This window comes from Polypterus senegalus, chromosome 10 (assembly GCF_016835505.1).
Source record: "Polypterus senegalus isolate Bchr_013 chromosome 10, ASM1683550v1, whole genome shotgun sequence".
Taxonomy (NCBI): Eukaryota; Metazoa; Chordata; class Cladistia; order Polypteriformes; family Polypteridae; genus Polypterus; species Polypterus senegalus.
Genome location: NC_053163.1, coordinates 39053103 through 39075995, shown reverse-complemented (window position 1 = coordinate 39075995; position 22893 = coordinate 39053103). Strand labels below are relative to the sequence as shown.

General features: G+C 38.2%; 1 protein-coding gene across 1 annotated transcript in view; it reads left to right on the top strand.

Moving 5' to 3' along the window:
• Positions 1–4445: 4445 nt before the first annotated feature.
• The window catches only part of uprt (uracil phosphoribosyltransferase (FUR1) homolog (S. cerevisiae)), a 60022-nt gene continuing 41574 nt past the window's right edge, over positions 4446–22893 (top strand). The window contains exons 1-2 of the mRNA XM_039765748.1: positions 4446–4808; positions 16132–16174. Coding sequence (XP_039621682.1) covers positions 4564–4808; positions 16132–16174 — 288 coding nt within the window. The 5' untranslated portion in view covers positions 4446–4563. The remainder of the gene's footprint in view (positions 4809–16131; positions 16175–22893) is intronic.

Here is a 22893-nt window from a genome sequence, read left to right as displayed (position 1 = left end):
TTTTAAATAAGTCGTTTTGTTCCATGGACCTTTCGTGAACTGATGTTGCCCATTACAAATTTGTTCTTTATTATAAATAAAGTACTATCTATCTATCTATCTATCTATCTATCTATCTATCTATCTATCTATCTATCTATCTATCTATCTATTTATTGATGTACTGCTTTTGTTTAATAAAATGAGATTTTTAAAAACATATTGACACTTCTTTAAAAGTAAAAATGGATCTTTGAGAATATGGGAGGAAAACATGGGGACAATATGACTCAAAGGCAATTGCTGACTGAGGGATTGAAAAACAGAATGCTGCATCCATGAGGTAACAGTGCTAAATACTACACTATCATGGCAACCTGCTATCTAATCAGAGTTGTCCAATTACATTAACAAGTAGTAAAACTTAGTAATCATAGACATTGATATAAAAGATAATCTTAAAAAGATGTTGATTTAAAAAATACAATCAGTAATTGACAGAAATCTAACTAGTCAGTGTACATCCAACATCCTTTATCACTTCAATGTGTTTTTATAAAGCTCTTGATTGATATTTTAATGATTTTTCTGTTTAGCGGGACATTCCTTAAAAACTATATATTTTTCTTAATAAACAGTGAACATCACCAAGCTCAGCTATAGTCCATTGCCATACCTCAAGCAGTCAGAGTAAGAGATATACAGTTACTTTTGAACCATATGCCGCAATCTATAACAACCTATGGATCATATCTATCACTTTATTCTGATGAGGGTTGTGATCCTAACACCAAAAGCACTTTCCTCACAAATAGTTTCCAGTTCCTCTTGGTGAATTTCTATTTGTTTCCAGTCTATTGAATAAAAACTGTCCTGCCATATATCCTGTATCTCTGCCATAACCAGTATACTTCTAATGGGAATTAACCAGGGAACATTTTACTAAATGCTCAACCATGTGAACTTGCTAAGGTTTACATGGATACATCCATCCATTTTCTAACCCGCTGAATCCAAATACAGGGTCACAGGGGTCTGCTGGAGCCAATCCCAGCCAACACAGGGCACAAGGCAGGAACCAATCCTGGGCAGGGTGCCAACCCACCGCAGGACACACACAAACACACCCACACACCAAGCACACACTAGGGCCAATTTAGAATCGCCAATCCACCTAACCTGCATGTCTTTGGATTGTGGGAGGAAACCCACGCAGAGAACATGCAAACTCCACGCAGGGAGGACCCGGGAAGCGAACCCGGGTCTCCTAACTGCGAGGCAGCAGCACTACCACTGCGCCACCGTGCCGCCCACATGGATACATTTTTCATTTTATTCCTTCAGTTTGGGATAGTTATGGTCTACAACAGAAAGTGATAATCTAAAAGGGGGAGAGCAGGAATGAGAAATATCATGTTTTAGCAGAGGAACATTCAATTCAGTTTATTTTTGTTTAGTGTTTTTCATTTAGTGCAGGCTCATGAAAATATCAGAATAAATAACTGTGTAAGAAAAAAAATATAAATAAGAGAAGTATTGCAACTGCATGCCTTATTGTTTTCTTGGATGGTTTGATTTGTGTAGGTAGCATTAACATTAAATTGATATCAAATATCTATATTCTTTTTTAACAATATTGACAGTGTACAGGTGGTACAGGATTATTTATATGTTTAAAAAGCACCAGGTGATGGCTGAAGAAATAACAAATACAATTTAAATACAAACACATATACCAATGAATGCCATGCTTATATTAAAGAGGGGCCATATTCATCGTTTCCAGTTCCCAAATAAAAATCACAATAATAAAGTAAGACTATAAATAAAGCACCATAACAAACAAGAAAGTATACCTTTGTTACCCACACCTATTGTCAATTTAAGACCAAACATTTTAATCTCAGTCAAAGTCCTGAGAAACGCTGAATAACAGTGCCAGTTGAAACCCTTCTTCACTCTTGTATATTAATATACTACAGAAACTGTTGCCTAGCCTTTGGTGATGGTGCCTTTAATGAAACTAATTACTACAACCCGTTTGATATTTGCTATTGCATATCAGAAGCTTTTGCAGATTAAGTCATTGGTAACAACAAAGCAAACCTGACATCTGTCCAAAACATTTTAGAAATTCCACATCCGATGAGTGGATTTCAATTTTGCCGTAATATGTAGAACACATTTAAACAGTACCCCGTATCTCACTTCTGTATTATTTTATTCAGGCTTATTTAGAGAGTCAAACTACTTTCCAAGATAGTTTCCAAAATTCAGTCTTTTTGAATAAACACAATAAATAATTGTTAAATAATATGCTTTGTAAAAAAGTATTAATATTTAGGGTTGGATACCTTATATTGTTATAAACCTATAAACACAGAGGTGATGAATTTAAATAATACTGTCAGTAACACATTTGTAAGTGAGGTTTAAAACAGTGCCCTTCCTGATTCAAACTCGTCAGCGCCATAGACATAGAATTACTAGACACCACATGACTAGCAGCATCGTACGTCAACGTCGCTGCCATATTGCGAGTGGCACTGCTGTGGAGTGAAGTAATGAATAAAGATGCCTCACGCATGTGCAGCTTGGGATTGTACAAACCGCTGTACGCTCTAAACCAGATCCCAGGGGATTACATTTCATAGGTAAGACTTAACAATTGTTTTGGTTATATTTAGCCATTAGAAAATCCCATTTTATAATCTTAACTTTAGCTACACCAGGCTAAGATAGCAAAGCTATGCATTTATGTGCTGAAGTGAGCCTCCAAACAATGTTTTCGCTAAATGTAGTCACTAACTATGTAGATTGTTGTTAGCTGTTAACATTTCTCAAACTTTGAAGGTTTACCAAAGAAATCCACCTCAGGAAGCAGTGGGAGGTAGCCCTCAGACGGGATTTTGAGAAAGCTGTCCTGTGATGTGTGCCGTGCTAGTTTGGTAACAGATGCTGTACCGGCATCATATGATCAAAGCTACCACTTGCTCACATTAAAAAACAAAGGAGGTTTGATGATTCCTTCTGAGGTTACAGTCAAGGTGATCAAAGTAGCTGAGCGTGTTATCCGACAGTCGACATTAGGGCAACCTGTCAGTGTATCTTTGATCAATCAGCTTGTTCAGGCTGAGATTGGTTCAGATGATGTGTTTTTTCTCAAGGAGCACATTGAGGAAACACAGTTTGAAATCGACAACCATCATTTTATGCCCATGTCTTTAGTTGTGTCCGTCTTCCATAAACTAAGGCTGCACCCTATTGCCAAACTGAATACTCTCAAATTATAGAGTGGCAGCACATGGAAAAAGCTAAGTTAGACAGTTTTGTTTCATGGATTTTAGATCCTATCCTGTATATATTTAAGTAACCACATTGTGTGTGTGTGTGAGAGAGAGAGATTGAGAGAGGAATGATTGAAATGTTTTCAGAAATAATTAAGCCAATTTGTATACAATAAAATTGTTTATTTTTGTCATTGAGTATATCATTTCACTGTTAAAAGAAAGACAAACAAAGATAACTGGCAGTGACAGTGCAAAATTCACAATTGGTATGCCAGTTTGAAAAGATAAGTTTTGAGGGTAGTTTTAAAATGTGTTGAATCGAGCTGACGAATATGAGAGGAAATAAAATTCCAGAGTTGAGTAGCAATATGAGAGACGCTGGAGCACCCAGAGATGAGGATCTGAGTGAGCGAGAGGAGTGCAAGTCTGTAGGAGATCAGTGAGGTTGTGGAGAGCTTTAAATGTTAATAGCAGTATTTTGTATTGTATTCTGTAGTTAACAGGGAGCCAGTGAAGTTGAGAGAGAATAAGTGTAATATGTTCAGTGGATTTAGAACAGGTTATTATCCTGGCAGCAGAATTTTGAAGAAGTTGTAAGCAATGGATAAGTTTTTGTGGGATGCCAGATAGAATATCATTACAGTAATGTATACGTGACGTGAGTTGACTAGAGCATTAACCAATACTTCAGTACTGTGTTGTGTATGAACAGGAGGAAGTCTAAAAATGTTTCAGAGATGGAAGAAGGCAGTCCGAGAAGTGTTACTTATATGGGAGGAATTATTTAATAATAATAATAATAATTATTATTATGATGATGATGATGATGATGATGATGATGATGATTATTATTATTATTATTATTATTATTATTTAATAATTGCCATTATTAGTGTATAAATGGATATAGATAAATGCATTTGAACGGTTCGCCAAAATCTGTTGTATGTAAACGATACTGTTTAAAACGTTATTGTTTTTTCATCAGAAAACCCGGGTTCACGTCTATCTGTATTAGTTTAAATGGCACTTTTGCCACTCGCAATATGGCGGACGCACTGACGTATCGTGCCGACTGGGCAACACAGTGAATGTGGCGTCTATCTATATACAGTATGTCTATGGTCAGCGTCCCGTACTGATCACATGACATCTCGAGCTTCAGCCATTGGTTATTCATCAAGATAACATCCTGTGTCAAGCTACTTCTAGCCTCACCATTTAGGAGGTTAAGAAAAGCACATTTATTCAAGTGAAGAGGAAACGGGATAATTCGCTTCACGTTGTCCGGTCTATGGAAAGTATTTTTAACAAGGATACAATGCCGTGTCACAACCAGGAGCTTAACAGCGGTGCCCTAGGCAGCGCTAAACAAGTTCGCTTCGCCAATTCCTCTGAAACTTCAAGTGATGAACAACAGCACGATGCGAATCACGTAGCGGGCATCAGCAACGACCTTATTCTGGAAATCGGGCTTCAACTTAAACTTCTTCCCTTGAACGACCAAATCCGAGAGTTGCAGACCATAATTCGAGACAAGTGAGTTCTGACACTATTTCTGTATTTTAGGATGGAGTTTGTAATCTCATCAGTGTTAGTCTGACAGTCCAAGCGTATACGAGTATTGTAGTGGTTTTGTGTAAATATCCTTCAGTAATATCATCTATACAGTATGTTTCTCCCTATAACTAGTATATATGGAAGACGAATGACTTACAAGTATGTGGCACTAAGCGATAATTTTCATCCTGAGATTGCTTAAATATTTAATTTTAATCAGGTGAAAGAGAGTTAAGATATTCAACTGCAATTTTTAAAATGGAGGTAACGTATGGAATATGGTGCATGTCAAATGGTGAAGATAGTTACAATAATATTCCTCGCTGCAAGAAAAATTATCTGTACTGTTGTAGATTTCGTTTGAAAGGAGTGTGGAACATCAGTCTGTATGCAACCTTAAAAATAAATGTGCCAGAGTTGTTCTCCTGAGCGATGCTAGAAAGTACCTTTATTTGTTTTGATCCGTAACAGGCTCCATACAGATTTGTGAAATACAAAATGGGTAATGAGTTTGAAAGGGACCTTGCTACATAGAATCACAGTCTTTTTAATGTGTTAGTGTCCTGTTAGGTAGCCTAGCATGCATTAAAGATTTCAGTTTTTCTACATATTAGGCAGTTTTTCAAAGAACCAACTTTATATGCAAAGAACCCTTCCCAGAATGAAATGGTGCTTTGTCAAACAATAATTCTGCAGTACTAGGCTGACCCGCCTTTTAAGTTGACCACTTCTTAAGGCAATTCAATATGTAGATCAAGTTGATATTTTATACAAACTCATTAATTTGGTTATATTGCATTTGAGCGGCATTACTTTAATACTCGTAGTTTCTGTTATTTTTGTGATGAAATTGAAACTTTTTTTCTATATTGAGGTCGCCCTTTTGAACCCCCCCTGGTATTTACTACGCGGTGAGGCATTTGTACTCCATCAACATTATTTCCAGAGACAATTTTGTCTATTTTTCCAGCGCATCGCGCACAAAAGCAAGGGAACGATGGGAGCACTAGAACTCTGCTCACATCATGTCTCTTCATACCGCAAGCTGCAAATAGTAAGTCTGTGATAAGCGGAATACCGCTACGCTTTTCACTCATGGGACGGAAGGACAATCCCGACCGCTTTTCTATAGAAGGATGAGGAGCCATTCAACCCAGTAAAGTACTATAATGTGCTATTAAGGAGCCAGTCTTTTTAAAATTGCAGTGTATTTAGATATGCATTTTCTTGAAAATAAAGCGAAATACCTTTGGTTAATCTGGCATCTGCGGTTTTGTGTTTTTTTTTTTTTTAATTTTAGTCACTATCACTTTTGCAGCCCTCTTCAAATGTGCAAAATTCAGAGGCACTTTGCTAAAAAACATAATTCAGAGCTATTCTGTGAAGCATGAAAGGGGAAGGCTAAGAATACAACTGGGGGAACTAGATGTAACACATTTCCTGAAGCACTCCCTCATATTGGATATAATTTAAGTGTCCCATCATATTAAAAAATAGTGTTTTCTTATACTCTCTGCAGTCGTAGGATCATAGGAGGGTAAGGCTATTTTGATGTCATCAGATTATACATCTGACCCTGTCTGGTTTGGTCTCCCTCTTGTTCTCTTCCCTTCTTCCTCTGCCTGTCTTGGTGCAGTGTCATCAACAGTTATACTGGAGCTGCCATGGCAATCCTTGATACAATTCTTTGGTCACAACTTCCGTTACTAATGTGAAAAGCCAATAATGCAGTCTAGTGGAATATTGGTGTATCTGGGCATTAAATTTAATCACCAGTTTTAGTTGTTCTGTTCAACATGGACAAGATCAGAAATGTCCTGTGACTGCAGTGTTAATACCTATACCAATGCACATTCTGGCCAGTTACCATGAAAGTATACAGTCTGTGAAAGGTGAAAAAGTACTACCCTTAGGCAGAGGACAAACAGCTTAGCAAGTCAAGCTAAGAAATAAACAATGAAAACAATCTTATCAATTCCTTCAAATTTGGCATATAGTGATTTTAAAAAATTATGCTTGTTATTCTTGCAACAAGCAAGAAAGTGTTACCAAACAGTATATGTGGGAAATTTGGCATGTTAAAGTTAAAATTTGCTGGAATTACAATCCTTGTGCAGAATTATACTCACAATCCTGTGCCGAATTTGAAGCACTGTTGTTGAATTCTGTTTTTGGAAATTATAGAACAGCTGTCAATGAGTTTGTCTGCAGCTTTGTCTGTAATTTTTAAAAAAATTAGAAATATTTTTGACAAGAATAGGCCATTCACCCCAACAAAGCCCAATAGTCCTGTCTAATTAATTCCTCCAAAATAACATCAAGTCTACTTTTAAAAGGTCCCTAAAATCACACAATTCCAAGTGTGTTCCCGTATTCTTGATGAACTCATTTTAAAGTAACGGTCTTAACACTAGAATTACCAGAGCCTACGAAAAAACTCGTAGATCCGTCCCACCTTAAATCGCTTCTTAAATCCGTCCTTACCTCTCCGCCAGCGTCTTTTGTCCTGTTAATGTGCAGATTAAGAGCAGCAAGCAGTCGGCTATTCCATCCCCCACCGTCGCAGAACATGCACGAACTTCTCCCAGCTCATGCCTTTATTGATTATCTGGGAGTGAAGTGGAGTTTTAGAGTGGAAATAATAAATAGATCGTTATTTGGAACACACGCATTCCATGTGTGTTCCGTTTCTACAGTAATCTGTATACAGTAAACACATTGTTAAAACAGAAACTTTTTCATATTTTAGTAATAAATGTTACAAAATGTAGGCGTAAACTATAGAATATATGAAGCCTGATTTCTAAAGATCAAATAAGCACTTTCACAAAAGGTTCAAGCATGATACAACATCTCCCGTGAGTAGCCCAGAATACTGCCGTGCCTCAGAGACCCGAGTTAGATTCCCAGGTGAGGAGAAAGAGGTTTTTTTTTTTTGGTTTTTTTTTTAACCTCAAACGGACATAAAATTTATAAATTGATATGCACTGTCAACTAATGAGATCGTTATATTTTCATGTGGGATGCTCCTTTTAAAATACTTTTGAACAACTGAGACTGTAATTAACATGAACGAGTGTCCTTATAACTGTTATTTTTAAGATCCATAACACACAGACAGAGCACTGCATAATAGAGAGACAGACAGGCAGAGAAGTCACTAAATAAACAGGGAAGGCACATGTACTGAAAGAAAAAAAAAAAAGATCAACATGTGCGTTGTTCCCGCCGCACTGAATAAGTTCACGCGCTCTAACCTCTCCCCCGATCTGATTCTAAGTAATGCTCGCGCTGTCAGCTCAGAAGAGGCACGCAAACAGGCAGGCAGGTGGGGGGCGGGGTTAGAGCGTACAAGAACCGTCTTTCCTACATTATGACGTGTGTACCTGTTGCATTGCGCACACTTTTCTATATGCTGTGGTTTCTATTACAGTGAAAGGGCACTTGACACTGACACAGTGTACTTTCCTGGGGAAGCGGCTGTCTTGGAACAGAAGCTTGACGATGTTGCATCCTCCTTTTTTGAGTTTTATTTTCTCAATGACGATCATGCTCTAACCCCCGCCCGCCTATTTTTCATTTAGTAGTGCTTTCTCTGTCTGTCTATTATACTATGAACTCCGTCTATCTATATAGTAATAACAGTAATTTTATTATTATATAGCAGCTTCCCTGACTCCCTATCATATAATGCCTTTCCTTCCTATCTATCTATATAACTATTCCCTTAGCTGTTTTTGATATATCTATTGTACAGTACTTTCCCTGTTTATTTAGTGACTTCTCTGCCTATTTGTCTGTCTGTCTCTCTATTATGCAGTGCTCTGTCTGTCTGTGTGTTATGGATCTTAAAAATAACAGTTATAAGGACACCTGTTCATGTTAATTGCAGTCTCAGTTGTTAGAAATATTTTAAAAGGAGCATCCCACATGGAAATATAACGATATCATTAACTGACAGTGCATACCAATTTATAAATTTTATGTCCGTTTGAGGTTAAAAAGAAAAAAATAACAGATTCTACCCAACGGGGAATCAAACTCGGAGTAGAGCCGCTACTCCTCCGCATCGAGAGGAGTCAGATGAGGTGGCTCGGGCATCTGATCAGGATGCCTCCTGGATGCCTCTATGGGGGGGTGTTCCTGGCACGTCCAACCAGGAGGAGGCCCCGGGGAAGACCCAGGACACGCTGGAGGGATTATGTCTCCCGGCTGGCCTGGGAATGCCTTGGGATTCTCCCGGAAGAGCTGGAAGAAGTGGCCGGGGAGAGGGAAGTCTGAGCCTCTCTGCTTAAGCTGCTGCCCCCGCGACCCAACCCCAGATAAGTGGAAGAGGATGGATGGATGAACAAAAAAAAAAAAATGTTTGGGTTTTCTTCAGTCTCTTGCATATTAAAACCGCACATGCCTATATTTTCTGAAGGCAAAGTCATCTATGAGATTATCATGCAACTGTTTCTTTGCAAGGTCTAAGGTGATGCGAATGATAGCCAAGCTAATTATACATTGTTGTGCCATGGGTGACCTCAGGTATGTTGTGACAAGCTTTAAAAACTGGTAACTGGAATTGTTTTTGCAATTCGGTTGGCAACCCATAGATTTGGACTTGGTATTTAATTGCAGTGAGATAACATTTGATTTGTTTTCTTACAACAACAATACATTTTAATAATACTACTTCCACTATTACTACTAATAGTAAAGATAATATCAAATACAACTCCTATTAATATTTAAATCACTACTACTAATGAACACTCATAATAAACTTACTTAATGCAGCAAGTACAAGGTCAAAATGAAGCTGAATATTTAGATACTTTAAAAATGAACATGTAAATATATCACCTACACTTGTAAATTTTTCTAAACTTCATTTTGTCCTTTTGGTGACTGCAGATAACAGTAAGGCAATAAGTAAATTGGTAATGTTACCTGCCAACAATTACAGGTTACTATGAGCTAATTTGTTCTTTTTTTTGATACTTCCTACAATTCAGCAAATCTCTAACTAGTAAGGAAGAGAGCCACGTGTGTGTGTTGGTGACATTTACAAACATGTCCTAAATATATCAACTCTGCGAGCACTTCATATGTTGACAAACGTTAGCAACTTTTAACAGTGTCTAGAGGTCCTGAGGTGTATATTTCAGTAATATGTTAGAGCTAAGTACTCTAACATAGGATGATGTCTTTTAAACACTCAATATCAAAATTATTACACATAATGCTACTATGTTACTCCATTAAATTGCTAACTTTAGTCTATTGGCAACTCTTGTAACATTGGCAAGCTTAGTAGAAGTTGGATAAATTTAGATTTCTAAACACAACTGCAAGTGCAGCATACTTTTTTCTTTTTCCTTTTTGTTCCCCCCTGCACTCCTGACTGTTGATTGGAAGCTATTCTTATGTTTGTACATTTAAACATGTTACTGTCAACAACATTAATTTAGTTATTCATGAAACATCTCTAAGCCTAATAGAGTCAAGCTGCACTCTGTTGAGGAAGTTGTCGTCTTGCCTTTTACTTCAGTGATGCTACATGATACACCCTGTTACGGTATGAGTAAGAATATGGTTGTAGGAGGAGTTACCTGACTTAAGTCACGTAAACCAAGTGACAAAAACGTAAATCCAAGAATAAAACTGAATAATAATAATAATAAAAAAAATCGTTCAAATGACATGTTGATGTCATTGCCTGTGTGTGAGGAAAAGTAAATCCACCATAGACATTGCAGTGTTTGTTTGCTCATCAAGACACCAAGAAGAAATGATTGAGCTGTGTTTGTATGTCTGATTTTTATCCCTTCAGCTCTAACTTTTACAAGAACCATAAATTTACACAGGATTTTACAGAATTGCATCAAATGTATGTCTTTATTATATGATAGTAATAGCAACTCCCTACTCAAAGTGCTAAATGTTGGGGTGATGCGAGATTCTAACCTATTATCTCAAGGATGGTAAGCAGTGGCTTTTCCCCAATGCCTTCTGCATAGATGTGAGACGAACAGCATTACTTCTGTGACATCTTGTTGAAATGAAACGCGCAAGCACACTTATGCGAATGTCTTTTACTTTGTACTGACTGATAATTGGGTTTCAGAAACATGTCAATTTAGCAATTTTCTTTTCTCCTGTTGTATTCTTGGGGGGTGGTGGTGTAGCATACTTGTTTTGTTACACCTTTTGTGAAAGTGTTTACTGGATATGTGGGCTTCAGTCATCACACATCCTTCACTTCACGTCAACATTATGTCATTATTACTATAACATGAAAACATTTTCTGTCGTTATTACTATAATCTATGAAAACATTTTCTGTTTTAGTTGTGTGTTCAGCATTTCTTGACTCACATTTCCTCTGTCATTCTATAGTTGAATAGATTGTTGTAGACACGGAACAAACATGAAATGTATTTCAATTCACGATATTTCATTACCTATATAATGCCTTACAAACTCATCACCAGTAGATAATTCAACACAGATTTCAGCTATGAGGATTGCAAATGGTGTTTGTGTGGGGTGTAGCAGGCTATGTTCTGCTAATCCACACATTTGCTATTAGCGCAGTGATACGATACTATGAGCTTCTTGGAGAATATCAGGAAAATTTAAGGTCAAAAAAAAAAAATCGTAAGCCTTAGGGATTCTAGTATTGATATCATAATCTTTCCTGAGCAATCCAGATTCCCTGACTAAGTTGTGGCTCATTGTCCAAATGAATAAGACATGCATTTAAATTCTGTTTTACAGAAATGGTACCCCATACCACTGATTTTCTGTTCTGTCTGTCCTACCTTAAAATTGTGTACTCATTTAAGAAATTACTCCTCTTTATCTAGCCAGATTTCTGTTATTTCCGTAATATCATCATTGTGTTTAGCTACATACAACTCCAGCTCACGTTTTATTTTTGATACTTCCAGCATTAAGGCAAACTATTTTTAAAGTGTTACTTATTTAACTTTTGCCCTTTAAATTTTGGGATAACATTTATTAATATTCATATTTGTTTTTATAATATGGTTCATCCCCGTCGTGTATGGTTCTACATCTCACTTGTCCTAAACTTCTTGCAAGCCACCCCCTGGTTGTTTAAGCAATCCTCAACTACCTAACTCAGATGCTTCTCCAGCACATTGGTGCCCCACTGGTTCAAATGTAACCCATCACAGCGAATAAGTCCCTTTTGTTCTGTAAACCAATACCCTAGAACAGGATTTGAGTCACGTGTTAAACCTCCTCAGTCTTACCTGCACGATGCATGGTACAGGCTGAACATCTGAGAAGACTACCTTGTCAGTCGGCTCCTCAGCCTGTGACCTAACTCTTTAATTTTGGATTGCAGAACTGACACCTTGCCCTTTATATATTTCATTTGTTTCAATATATGGTACACAGTGACAACTGGATCCACTCCTGCTCCAGCCAAGCACCTATTTAACCCTTCAAAAGAGGTCAACCACCTGTGCACCTGGAAGACGACATATTGTCTGAGACTTCTTCCTCTGGAGCTAACCTCCTTTTCATTTTCCCTAATGATTGAATATTCCACTATCACAGCTTCTCTTTCTGGGACTGGTTTAGAGGTGGCCATTTGGGGCACCTCATGCCTAACGTTCACCTCAGAGTTTGCATAGATAACTTCCAGCTTTGCAAAGACCTGAAAATGGTTTGACACCTCCAATTCTGGGGTTGATGCCTCCAGAGATTATGCACCCATTGACTTACACCTTGCAACCATGACCATCCTGTCTGGTCTGGAGTCTCCTCCAATGCCATCTTATGAGTTCACACTCATCTCCCTAAACAACACCTGGGCTGGGTTGTCTACTACAGTGTAGGCCAGCCAATTCCTTCTCCATTTCGGCAACCCTGAGCTTGAGGTGCAGAACCATCTGGTGTCTTCTGTAAAAGTATGCTTCAAGGAGAACTGACTCCTCCAAGCCATCCTCCCAAAAAGTCCATCATCCAAAAGGATTTGCATTGCACTTTCCTCATTTTAAAAAAATGGCTTTGGGTTAAAGAACTGTTCAGCTCTTTTTATTACATTTAAATGAATTAAATTATTAAAATTAATAGTTTAAAGAACTACTACAGTTATTTCACATCTTTTGGCTCCTGTACTACTCTTTCCCCCTCGACTGCCTGCTGTGTGTCTTTCTTTAACTTTACCACTGTCTGTTTTTTCAACCCACTTATTACTTCCTTACTTTGAAGCTTTCCACTTAAACTGTTTGTAGTCCTTAACTATTAATAAGCCCTCATGCTGTTGCTGTCTTAATTGTGCTTATTTTCCTAATCTCTAAGAACTATTCTATGAAGTAAAACTCTCTACACACTACTTCTTTCTTAAGAAAACCTGCTTACTGAATATCCACCACTAGTTATTTTCTTATTCGCTTGTCTGCTTCTACTGCCCCTTTACTTGATTAACGCACCCACCCTGGATGCCTGTTTATGTACCGCGGAGCCCCTCTCTTAACCACTTTAAAGCCAGCCACCTACCTGTACCTTAAATAAATGCTTTTGTCCTAACAACTGAACACACATGCTTTTCAGTAGTGCTAATGCATTAATGTTTCGTGTGTTCTTTATATGCCTTAACTTCTTTCCACTAATAAATCCCTGTTACTTTAAACTTTTCAGTGCTATGATGCCAGTTATTTACTTATGGACTTGCTGGTTTCTACAATGACTTTTTTTCCCTGTTGCACTGCACATAGTCTTTCCAGCTTAAAAAACAGTAAAGAATGGATACAAAATGTAAAAACACTTTTTCCTATTTTCCTTAACGAAATTTATTTGACATTCTCTAGGTTTTTTTGTATTGCTCTGTATCTTTCTTTGTCAAGACTGTCTTCTTGGCTAAATATGAGTGGAAATCTCTACATACAAAATGAAACAATTATTTGAAAGACTAGCTGATAAATTATATCTACTCAATTTTATAAACTACTTTAAACATCAGAAAGAATAATTCATGTCCTCCGTGCCTGAAATGTGCATCTACAGACACTGTCACCTCCCCTCCCTCCTCCAGAGTCTGAAATCCACTCTTGTATTAAAATATCTTCTTCTTCAACTGTCCAACTTGAGTTGACCCTCTAATGTACACGTTCCTAATCCTATCCATCCTCGTCACACCAAATGCAAATCTCAGCAACTTTAACTCTGCTACCTCCAGCTCTGTCTCCTGTTTTCTGGTCAGTGCCACTGTCTCCAACCCATATAACATAGCTGGTCTCGCTACCATCCTGTAGACCTTCCCTTTCACTCTTGGTGATAACTGTATGTCACAAACTATTCCTGACACTCTTCTCCACCCATTCCACCCTGCCTGCACTCTTTTTCGCCTCTCTTCCACAGTCTATTTAAACACCTCCACCTTCGCCAACTCTACTCCTTGCATCCTCAGCTTTCCGCTGACCTCCCTCTCATTTAAACACATGTATTGTCTTGTTCCAACTGACCTTTATTCCTCTTCTTTCCAGAGCATATCTCCACCTCTTCAGGGTCTCCTCAACCTGCTCCCTAGTATTGCTACAGATCACAATGTCCTCAGCAAACTTCATAATTCACTGGGACTCCTGTCTAATCTCCTTTGTCAATGTGTCCATCACCTTTGCAAATAAGAAAGGGCTCAGAGCCTATCCCTAATGTAATTCCACCTCCAATTTCAATGCATCAGTCACTCCTACTGCAGACCTCACCGTTGTCACACTTCCTTCGTACATATCCTGTACAACTGTTACATACTTCTCTACCACTCCCAACTTCTTCATACAATACCACAGCTCCTCTCGAGGCACCCTGTCATATGCTTTCTCCAGGTCCACAAAGACGCAATGTAACTCCTTCTGGCCTTCTGTATACTTCTCCATCAACATCCTTAGAGCAAACATCACATCTGTGGTGCTCTTTCTTGGCTTGAAACCATACTGCTGCTCACTAATCATCACCTCACTTCTTAACCTAGCTTCCACTACTCTTTCCCATAACTTCATGCTGCGGCTCATCAATTTTATCCTCCTGTACTTACTACAGCTCTGCACATCCCGACCCCCACTAAACAATCTGGTTAAAACCTTCACTGCCATCTCTCCTAAACACCTCCATGCTTCCACAGGTATGTCATCTGGACCAATTTCATCCTCTTCATAGTTGTCCTTACTTCTTCCTTGCTAATCCATTGCATTTCCTGATTCACTATCTCCACATCATCCAACCTTCTCTCTCTCTCTCTCTCTCTCTCTCTCTCTCTCTCTCTCTCTCTCTCTCTCTCTCTCTCTCTCCATTCATCAGCCTCTCAAAGTACTCTTTCCTTCTGCTCAACACACCCTCCTCTCTTTTGAGTACGTTTCCATCTTTATCCTTTATCACCCTAACCTGCTGCCCATCTTTCCCAGCTCAGTCCCCCTCTCTAGCCATTCAGTACAGGTCATTTGCTCCCTCCTTAGTGCCCAGCCACTCATACAACTCATCATACGCCTTTTCTTTAGCTTTTGCCACCTCTCTCTTCACCCTACTCCTTATCTCCTTGTACTGTCTACTTTCTGCATCTTTCTGACTATTCCACTTCTTCTTTGCTGTCCTCTTCCTCTGTGTATTCTCCTGTACGTCCCCATTCCACCTCCAGGTTTCCTTTTCCTCTTTCCTCTGTCCAGATGTCATGCCAAGCACCCTTTTTGCTGTCACCCTTACATCTGCTGTAGTTTCTCACCTGTCTTGTAACTTTTCACTACCACCCAGTGCCTGTCTCGCCTTTTTCCTAAACTCAACCTTGCAGTCTCCTTTTTCAACTTCCACCATTTGATCCTTGGATCTGCCCTCACTCTCTTCCTCTTCTTGATCTGCATTGTCATCCTACAGACCACCATCCTATGCTGCTTAACTACACTTTCCCCTGCCACCACTTTGCAGTCTTCAATCTCCTTCAGATTGACTCTTCTGCTCTTGTATTAAATTATAATGGGGGAATTCCCTTAAGTTCAAAATAATTTCAAGCCCCGTCACTTCTGTAGTAGCTTGTTGTATCCACATTAACGATACTGTAGATTTAAATATATAGTGTAAAGGATAAATTTCTAAGCATGGAAAATTTACTGCGAAGGACGTTTGTACTTTTTCCAAAAATTATAAGCATCTCGATGCTTAATTTTAAAATAAAAAGTGCTTTATCATTAGTATTGTTTTGTATATGTGCTCATTAAGTAGCAATTTCATATTTTATTTTACTTTTTTTTTTTTTTTCCTCTCTCCCTCCTCCTTCATGTTTGCTAACAAAAAGAACAACCAGCAGAGGGGACTTTGTGTTTTGTGCTGATCGACTGGTAAGTTTAATTTTCTTTTCCTTTAAGTAAACAGGTTTTTGTTAGCATTTGCTATCCCATAAACAATGTATTTTAAGTATTTTTCATTGTAGAATGTGCTACATGCATAGGTCATCTTGTGCAAGTTTTGAATTAAGATTAATAAAAATAAAAAAAATCCAAAATGAGTTTAGTGATTAAACTTCCTGTTCTGACTACAGCTGGACTATATGGAGTTAAATTGATATTGTGGTTATTTTGACCAAAAATGAGGTATTTGATATTTCTTGAAATGTTTAATTCTCTCTCTGTGTGTGTGTTTATGTATAGTGTATGAAAAAACAAATTCCTTTAACTTTAAATGTTGTACTGCTTGAACTGTCATCCCGGTAAAAGTGAACAATTTGCAAAGAGTAATGCTTGTACTATCTATTCTAAACTCTTTCTTATCTGATTCTCACTGATGGGCAGAGTCCACGCAGAGACAGCACCAGTAATTCAAAGTAAATCTTTATGTGAACAAAAGATATTTCAAGTTAAATAAGCACAAAAACAGCCTCTTCCCACTTTTTTTTTATATTGAAGCCAGAAGATCCTTTGAATTCAAGTACGGTTAGATTAAAGAAAGAGGATTTCCAGTAATTTTTAGAGAGAAAGTCAGGAGATATTATTATTAGTATTATTATTAATACATTTTATTTATATAGCGCCTTTCCCATGCTCGGGGCACCTACAGAATATAAGAAAGAATGGCAGGGTATACTGTGTATAGCATTGTACAAACCAGATAAATAAATAAAGAAGATTATGACAGTGAATTCAGAGAAAAAAAAGCCTAAAAGACAACATAATTGATGGTCTAGCACATACACATACAGGTTACAGGAGCATCTTGACAGAGAGGTAAACAGAGAGAAGGGTAATAAAGTCAAGTAGAGCTAAAGGCTTTCCGGAACAGATGAGTTTTGAGTTGGTTTTTTAAAAGAATTCATGGAGTCGGCTGATTTAATAAATTTTGGTAGGTCATTCCAGAGTCTGGGCACTATACAGCTGAAGGCCCTGTCACCCGTGGAGTGTAGATTAGTGTGGGGCACAACAAGATTGGCAGAATCAGAGAACCTTAGTGGGCGGGCAGGCACATAGTGATGGAGAAGGTCATTGATGTAGTTTGGTGTGTGGTTATTTAAGGCTTTGTAGGTTATTAGTAAGATTTTATATTTGATTCTGTAAAACACAGTAAAGATGGAGCAGGATGGGTGTGATTTGCTTGCTGCTGCTGGTTCGAGTAAGGACTCTTGCAGCTGAGTTTTGAATAAGCTGGAGCTGTGATACAAGATTAGATGGGGAACCTGCCAGTAGGGAAATACAATAATTAATGTGGGATGTAATAAAAGCATGGACAAGTTTCTCAGCATTAGAGGAGGAGAGGAAGGAGCGAACATGGGATATGTTACAGAGGTGAAAGTAAGAAAGTTTGTTAATGTGATATTTGTGGGCTGAATAAGAGAGGGAGGAATCAAAAATTACACCAAGATTCTTTACAGTAGAGGCAGGTCTGATGAGATCACCGCCAAGATGAACTGGGAAAGAGGTCATTTTATTAAGTTGCATTTTAGTCCCAATTTGCAGGAGTTCAGTTTTGTTGCAATTTAATTTTAAAGAGTTCTGCTCCATCCAGGTTTTAATTTCACTAAGGCAGGTTGTGAGCTGAGAAAGCTCTGAAGTTTTACTTTTAACGTTGAAGTAGAGTTGAGTATCATCTGCATATAAATGATAACCCAGTCCATAGCTACAATTAATATGGCCGAGGGGAAGTATGTAAATACAAAAGAGAAGAGGGCAGAGGACAGAGCCCTGAGGAACTCCTTGTGTGACTGGCGCTGAGCTGGATCTGCTGTTGCCAAGACTCGCAAACTCTTGCCTATCAGTCAGATAGGACTTGAACCACCGGAGGGCAGTGCCAGAGATACCCAGCATGTTCTCCATTCTGGACAGTAGAATGTCATGTCTGACAGTGTCAAATGCTGCACTGAGGTCTAATAGAATTAATATGCTGGTTTGTCCAGAGTCTACTGCCATAAGCAAATCCTTGGTTACTCGTAGCAGAGCAGTTTCACAGCTGTGCCGCGCCCTGAAACCAGACTGAAAGGGTTTCATCACGTTATTAGAGGTTAAGTAATTGGTGAGTTGGGAAGCTACAACACGCTCAAGAACTTTTGACAGGAAAGTAAGTGGGAAATAGGCTGGAAATTGTTAAGATTGTCAGCAGCAAGACCAGACTTTTTAACATTGGAGTTACATAAGCAACATTTAAAAGTGAGTGGTACAAACCCAGTGTCGAAGGATGTTTATTATTGTTGTAACAGTCGGGATTATGGCATGAAGGCAGGATTTAAGTATTGTGCTGGGGATGGGGTCCAGTACACAAGTAGTCGGCCTCATTTTTACAAAGCAGGTTATTAACAAACACAGATGTGACTGGTGAGAACTTAGAGAAGGAGCTGGATGGAGTGGGAAAACAGGGATAGATATAAACAGATGATGTATTTATGTTAGTTGAATTATTTAGATCTTTAATTTTGTTACGGAAAAACTGGAGGAATTCCTCACAGACTTCAGTAGAAGAGGTAGTTGGGCCAGATGCGGGTTCATGTAGTTTATTAACTACAGAGAACAAAACCCTTGGGTGATCGTGGCCACTTTCTATTATTCTGCCATAGTGGATGTTCTTGGCAGCAGTTAGTGCTTCTCTGTAAGCTTCTAGGTGGTCAGAGAAAGCCTGGATCTACACGCTGAGGCCAGACTTGCGTGACATTCTCTCAAGGCGTCAACCAGCTGCTTTCATAGATCGCAATTGTGGGTTATACCAAGGAGCTGAATGTTTAAAGGAAACCTCCTTATGTTTTAAATGAGCTGTTTTATCTAATGCTGAATGAAGGGCTGAGTCAACAAGACTATCTAGTGTTGAGATTCCCAGAGAGAGGTTAAGATTAATTTAAAAGAGAGAGTACCTCGACAGAATAACATCCACTGGATAGAGTCAAGGTAAGAGGAGAAGTCATGTAAATTACATATTTGGGGCAAAAGGGGATTATTACCTGAGAAAATCTTAATTTGGCAGTTGGAAGCATTCATCCAAAATACAGAAACTGGAGGGAAGTCCCAAAAACACATGGAGAAAAGTAATAGGGATGTTTAATATACATAATTAACAGTTGGTATCAGCAGGCAAATGCATAGCATAAAGTTTATGAAGGGCAGTATACAGGCGATGTACAAATTTAAATCTGCTGTTAAGATACGTTTTTAGATGTTGCTGATATATAGTTAAGGATAGCTTTCTATGAGATGGGGAGAAGAAAGGCAGTTAGGCTGCAAAAATGAAAATAAGAATAGAGGTCTAACAGATGCCTTACTCAGACTTGCATATAGGGATGATGATACTGGCTTAAAGTTTGGAGGTAATAAGCAGGAAAATGTATAAAGAGAATGGGAAGGGAGTGCAGAGGATATTGGAACCCCATTTATCTTAAATATTTCATTTCATTTGAAGATCCTCAAGAACCTCAACCTGAGTATTTGAAATGTTCTGTCTCTATGGTCATTATAAATGTCACCTAGTATCCTAACCAGTACAAAAGGCTGGATTCTGAAAAAGTGGAGATGTGGCTCTGCCGAATTGGAGTTGTGCCAAGATATTTCTACACTTTCTGCCAAATCTGCAGAAAATGTAAACTAAGGGACTTAAAATAGGGAGATGCAACTTCAGAGCAGGAAAGGCATGTTGAGATGGGAGACCATGTTGGGCTCAATGAAGAACAAGGATGATAGATTTAATTAGCTTCATATTGGTTGATGGGTAAACCTGTAATGAAATGACTGTAGGTCTGGCAGAGACACCTTGCTGTCGGACTTATTACAAATCGAAGTAAGTAAGTTAGGGGTGGAGTGGTGGCTCTGAGGCTAAGGATCTGCGCTGGTATCCGGAAGGTTGCCGGTTCCAATCCCTGTCGCTGCCAAAAGAGATCCTACTCTGCTGGGCCCTTGAGCAAGGCCCTTAATCTGCAATTGTTCCAGGGGAGCTCTACAATGGCTGACCCTGTGCTCTGACCCCAAGGGGGTATGCAAAAACGAACAAATTCCTAGTACAAGAAATTGTATCAGGCGAAATAAAGAACAAAAAAAAAAAAAAGAAAAAAAGTGAAGTGTTTAATTAGCAGCACTCCTGCTGTTCCACAAAAAGGCAGACAAGAGATCTAACTTCTGACCAGTATTTTTTTGGGAGAGAGAGAGAAGCAGCATGGCAGTTATAAAGTGAAAAGAAGGAACTACTGTATATTCATTTTAATAAATGAAAATCTGGAATAAAAACCGTGGAAGAAAGGGCCATGCATAAAGGAATTTGTGACACTCTTAAAAATACTGTGGTAACTGGATGCTGTAATGTCCTGCAGAAAAGGCGAAATTTCAATGTGCAAATATTTCAATGAGTTAGCCAAAGGGACATATGATGAAAAACTGACTTGCCCAGTTAATTTTATAGCCAGGCAGGGTTTTACATGAACTAAGTAAAGGACATGAGGCAGATAAGTAGGGCCCTTACTAAGAGACCAAAATAAATTTTATGATATGAGTCATGATCCACAATAGCTGTGATCAACATAAGACTACAAACAGCAATACGAAGGGTCTCAAGTGAGATGTTCAAAAGTAAGGAAAATAATGGGCATTCCTGTCTAGCACCCTTCTGAATTCAAAAGGGCTGTTTGTAATACTTTCCATAGAAAGTCCCAGTTCATGTGGTCAAAAGCCTTCTCCACATCAGGAACTAGCAAAGCATCAGGTTTCTAAAGTGTGGGAACTACATCTATAATATGTAAAAGGCGATGTGTGTTATCTACTGAATTTCCTGACAGGTATGAATGAAACCAGTCTGATCAAGATACATTAATTTATAAATAATCCTCTTCAAACTTTTCAAGGAGCTTTGCTAACCACTTTTCACCTGAATTCCAGGGAAATTGGGGTGATAGTTAGAGAAGTGTGATTGTTTCTTTGTCCTGCTTTAAAAAGTAAGGGTAATCAATGCTGAATTAATTGATGGGTCCAGATTGGAGGAAAAAATAGCACCGTTCATCTACCTGCAAGGGTGTGCTAGCTGACTCCAGAAAGTAGAAAGGATCTGTGGGGGCAACCCATCAGGCACTGGCAATTTTCCAGGATTTAAAGAATCTGGAGTCTCCTTAAATTCTGATTATGTAATTGGGGGAATTCAGTGTAGCAGCATCATTAGCTGAAAGAAGGGGAAGTTCCAATTTATCTGAAAAAGGAATTGATTTCTGGTAGAGATGACTTTACTTTTTCAGTAAACAATTCAGAGTAAAACTCCAGAAAACAATCATTTATTTTCAAGGTGTTGTTAAATACAGTTTCTGATTTATTTTTATTAGATTAGGGGGCTTTGCTCGCCAACCTCCTGGCCCGCGCTACATGCTAACCTCTTTGCGGTTTTGCCGCTCACGTATGGGGATCCAGATGTGTAATTTAAACAGCTTTTAATTTTCATTTAAAGTGTTACATTTGCATCAACGTGGCGTATAACTGCCTGTGATTAAATTTCATTTCTTTATCTCTATTAAATAAAATGACTTTCTCAAATGTTTGGCTCTGAGATTTGTTAATTGTGTTTGCAAAAGTTATTCTAACAGGAAGCTGTTCATGTTTTAATACAAATGGCATATCAAGATCTCCTTTGTTGTCTAATGTTATCTGCGGAAGATTTACTACATTCTTTCTTGGAATAATCCTTTCTACAATAATTCGTGCAGTGGAAGACCAGTCAGTGTTAACAGTTGCAGATATTCTTTGTGATGTTTTTAAGTTGTTGTTTTCATCTTCCGCGCAGTCACCACCAACTGTTTCAGCATACAGTAGTCTATTGATACACATTTAACCATTTTGCCGTAAATTCATTTAACTTCCTCGTTTCTAGGTGTTGGGATTGCCCATATAATCATTTTTTCTGTTGATAACCCTTCGTGATGAAATTCTTCAATAAGATTTGGACTGAATACGTCTTCTTTAATTGGGAACTTAAAGTGAGGAAAACATAAAAATTTATAAAAGTGGAGAGTGCAGGAAGTGTGTCTGACAAAAGCATTCACAAGACTGAGAGGTGAGAGTACCGTGGTCTTGTTTGAAAATGGCTGATAGGAGGGTGTGACTTTTTAAAGAATCTCATGGCAATATTCTCATCTTATGGGGACTTGAAAAAATCTTTTCTAAAATGTCTCGTCTCCTAAAATGTCACATCAAAAGATTTTTTATATAATAGAGCAAAGAAATAGTTGTACTGCCCTCAGAGTTCCATATTCTCAATGCCAGTAACTTTCTTGGCTTAGTTTTAGATTCATAATGTCAAGCCTTAGTGTGACAAATCTCAAATTATGCTTTCTGCTGCAGTAAAGAGTTTAATTTAAGAGTATGCTTGACATCAAAAACTCATTCTCCTGACTAGCCACACAAGGATGAGTTTCCCCTCAAAAATAACAGGTGAGATTCAAGATCAATGATTTTTTTTTTATTTTAATTAATGAGATCTATAAACTTTTGACATAAGATGTGTTAAGATAAAGAGAAGCTTTATAATCTAATCTTGTGTTTAAAAGGTGCCTGGATGAAAACAATCACAATTTTAGCAGAGGGTTTTAATAACCAATAAGCTTGTTAAAAAGTTCAAA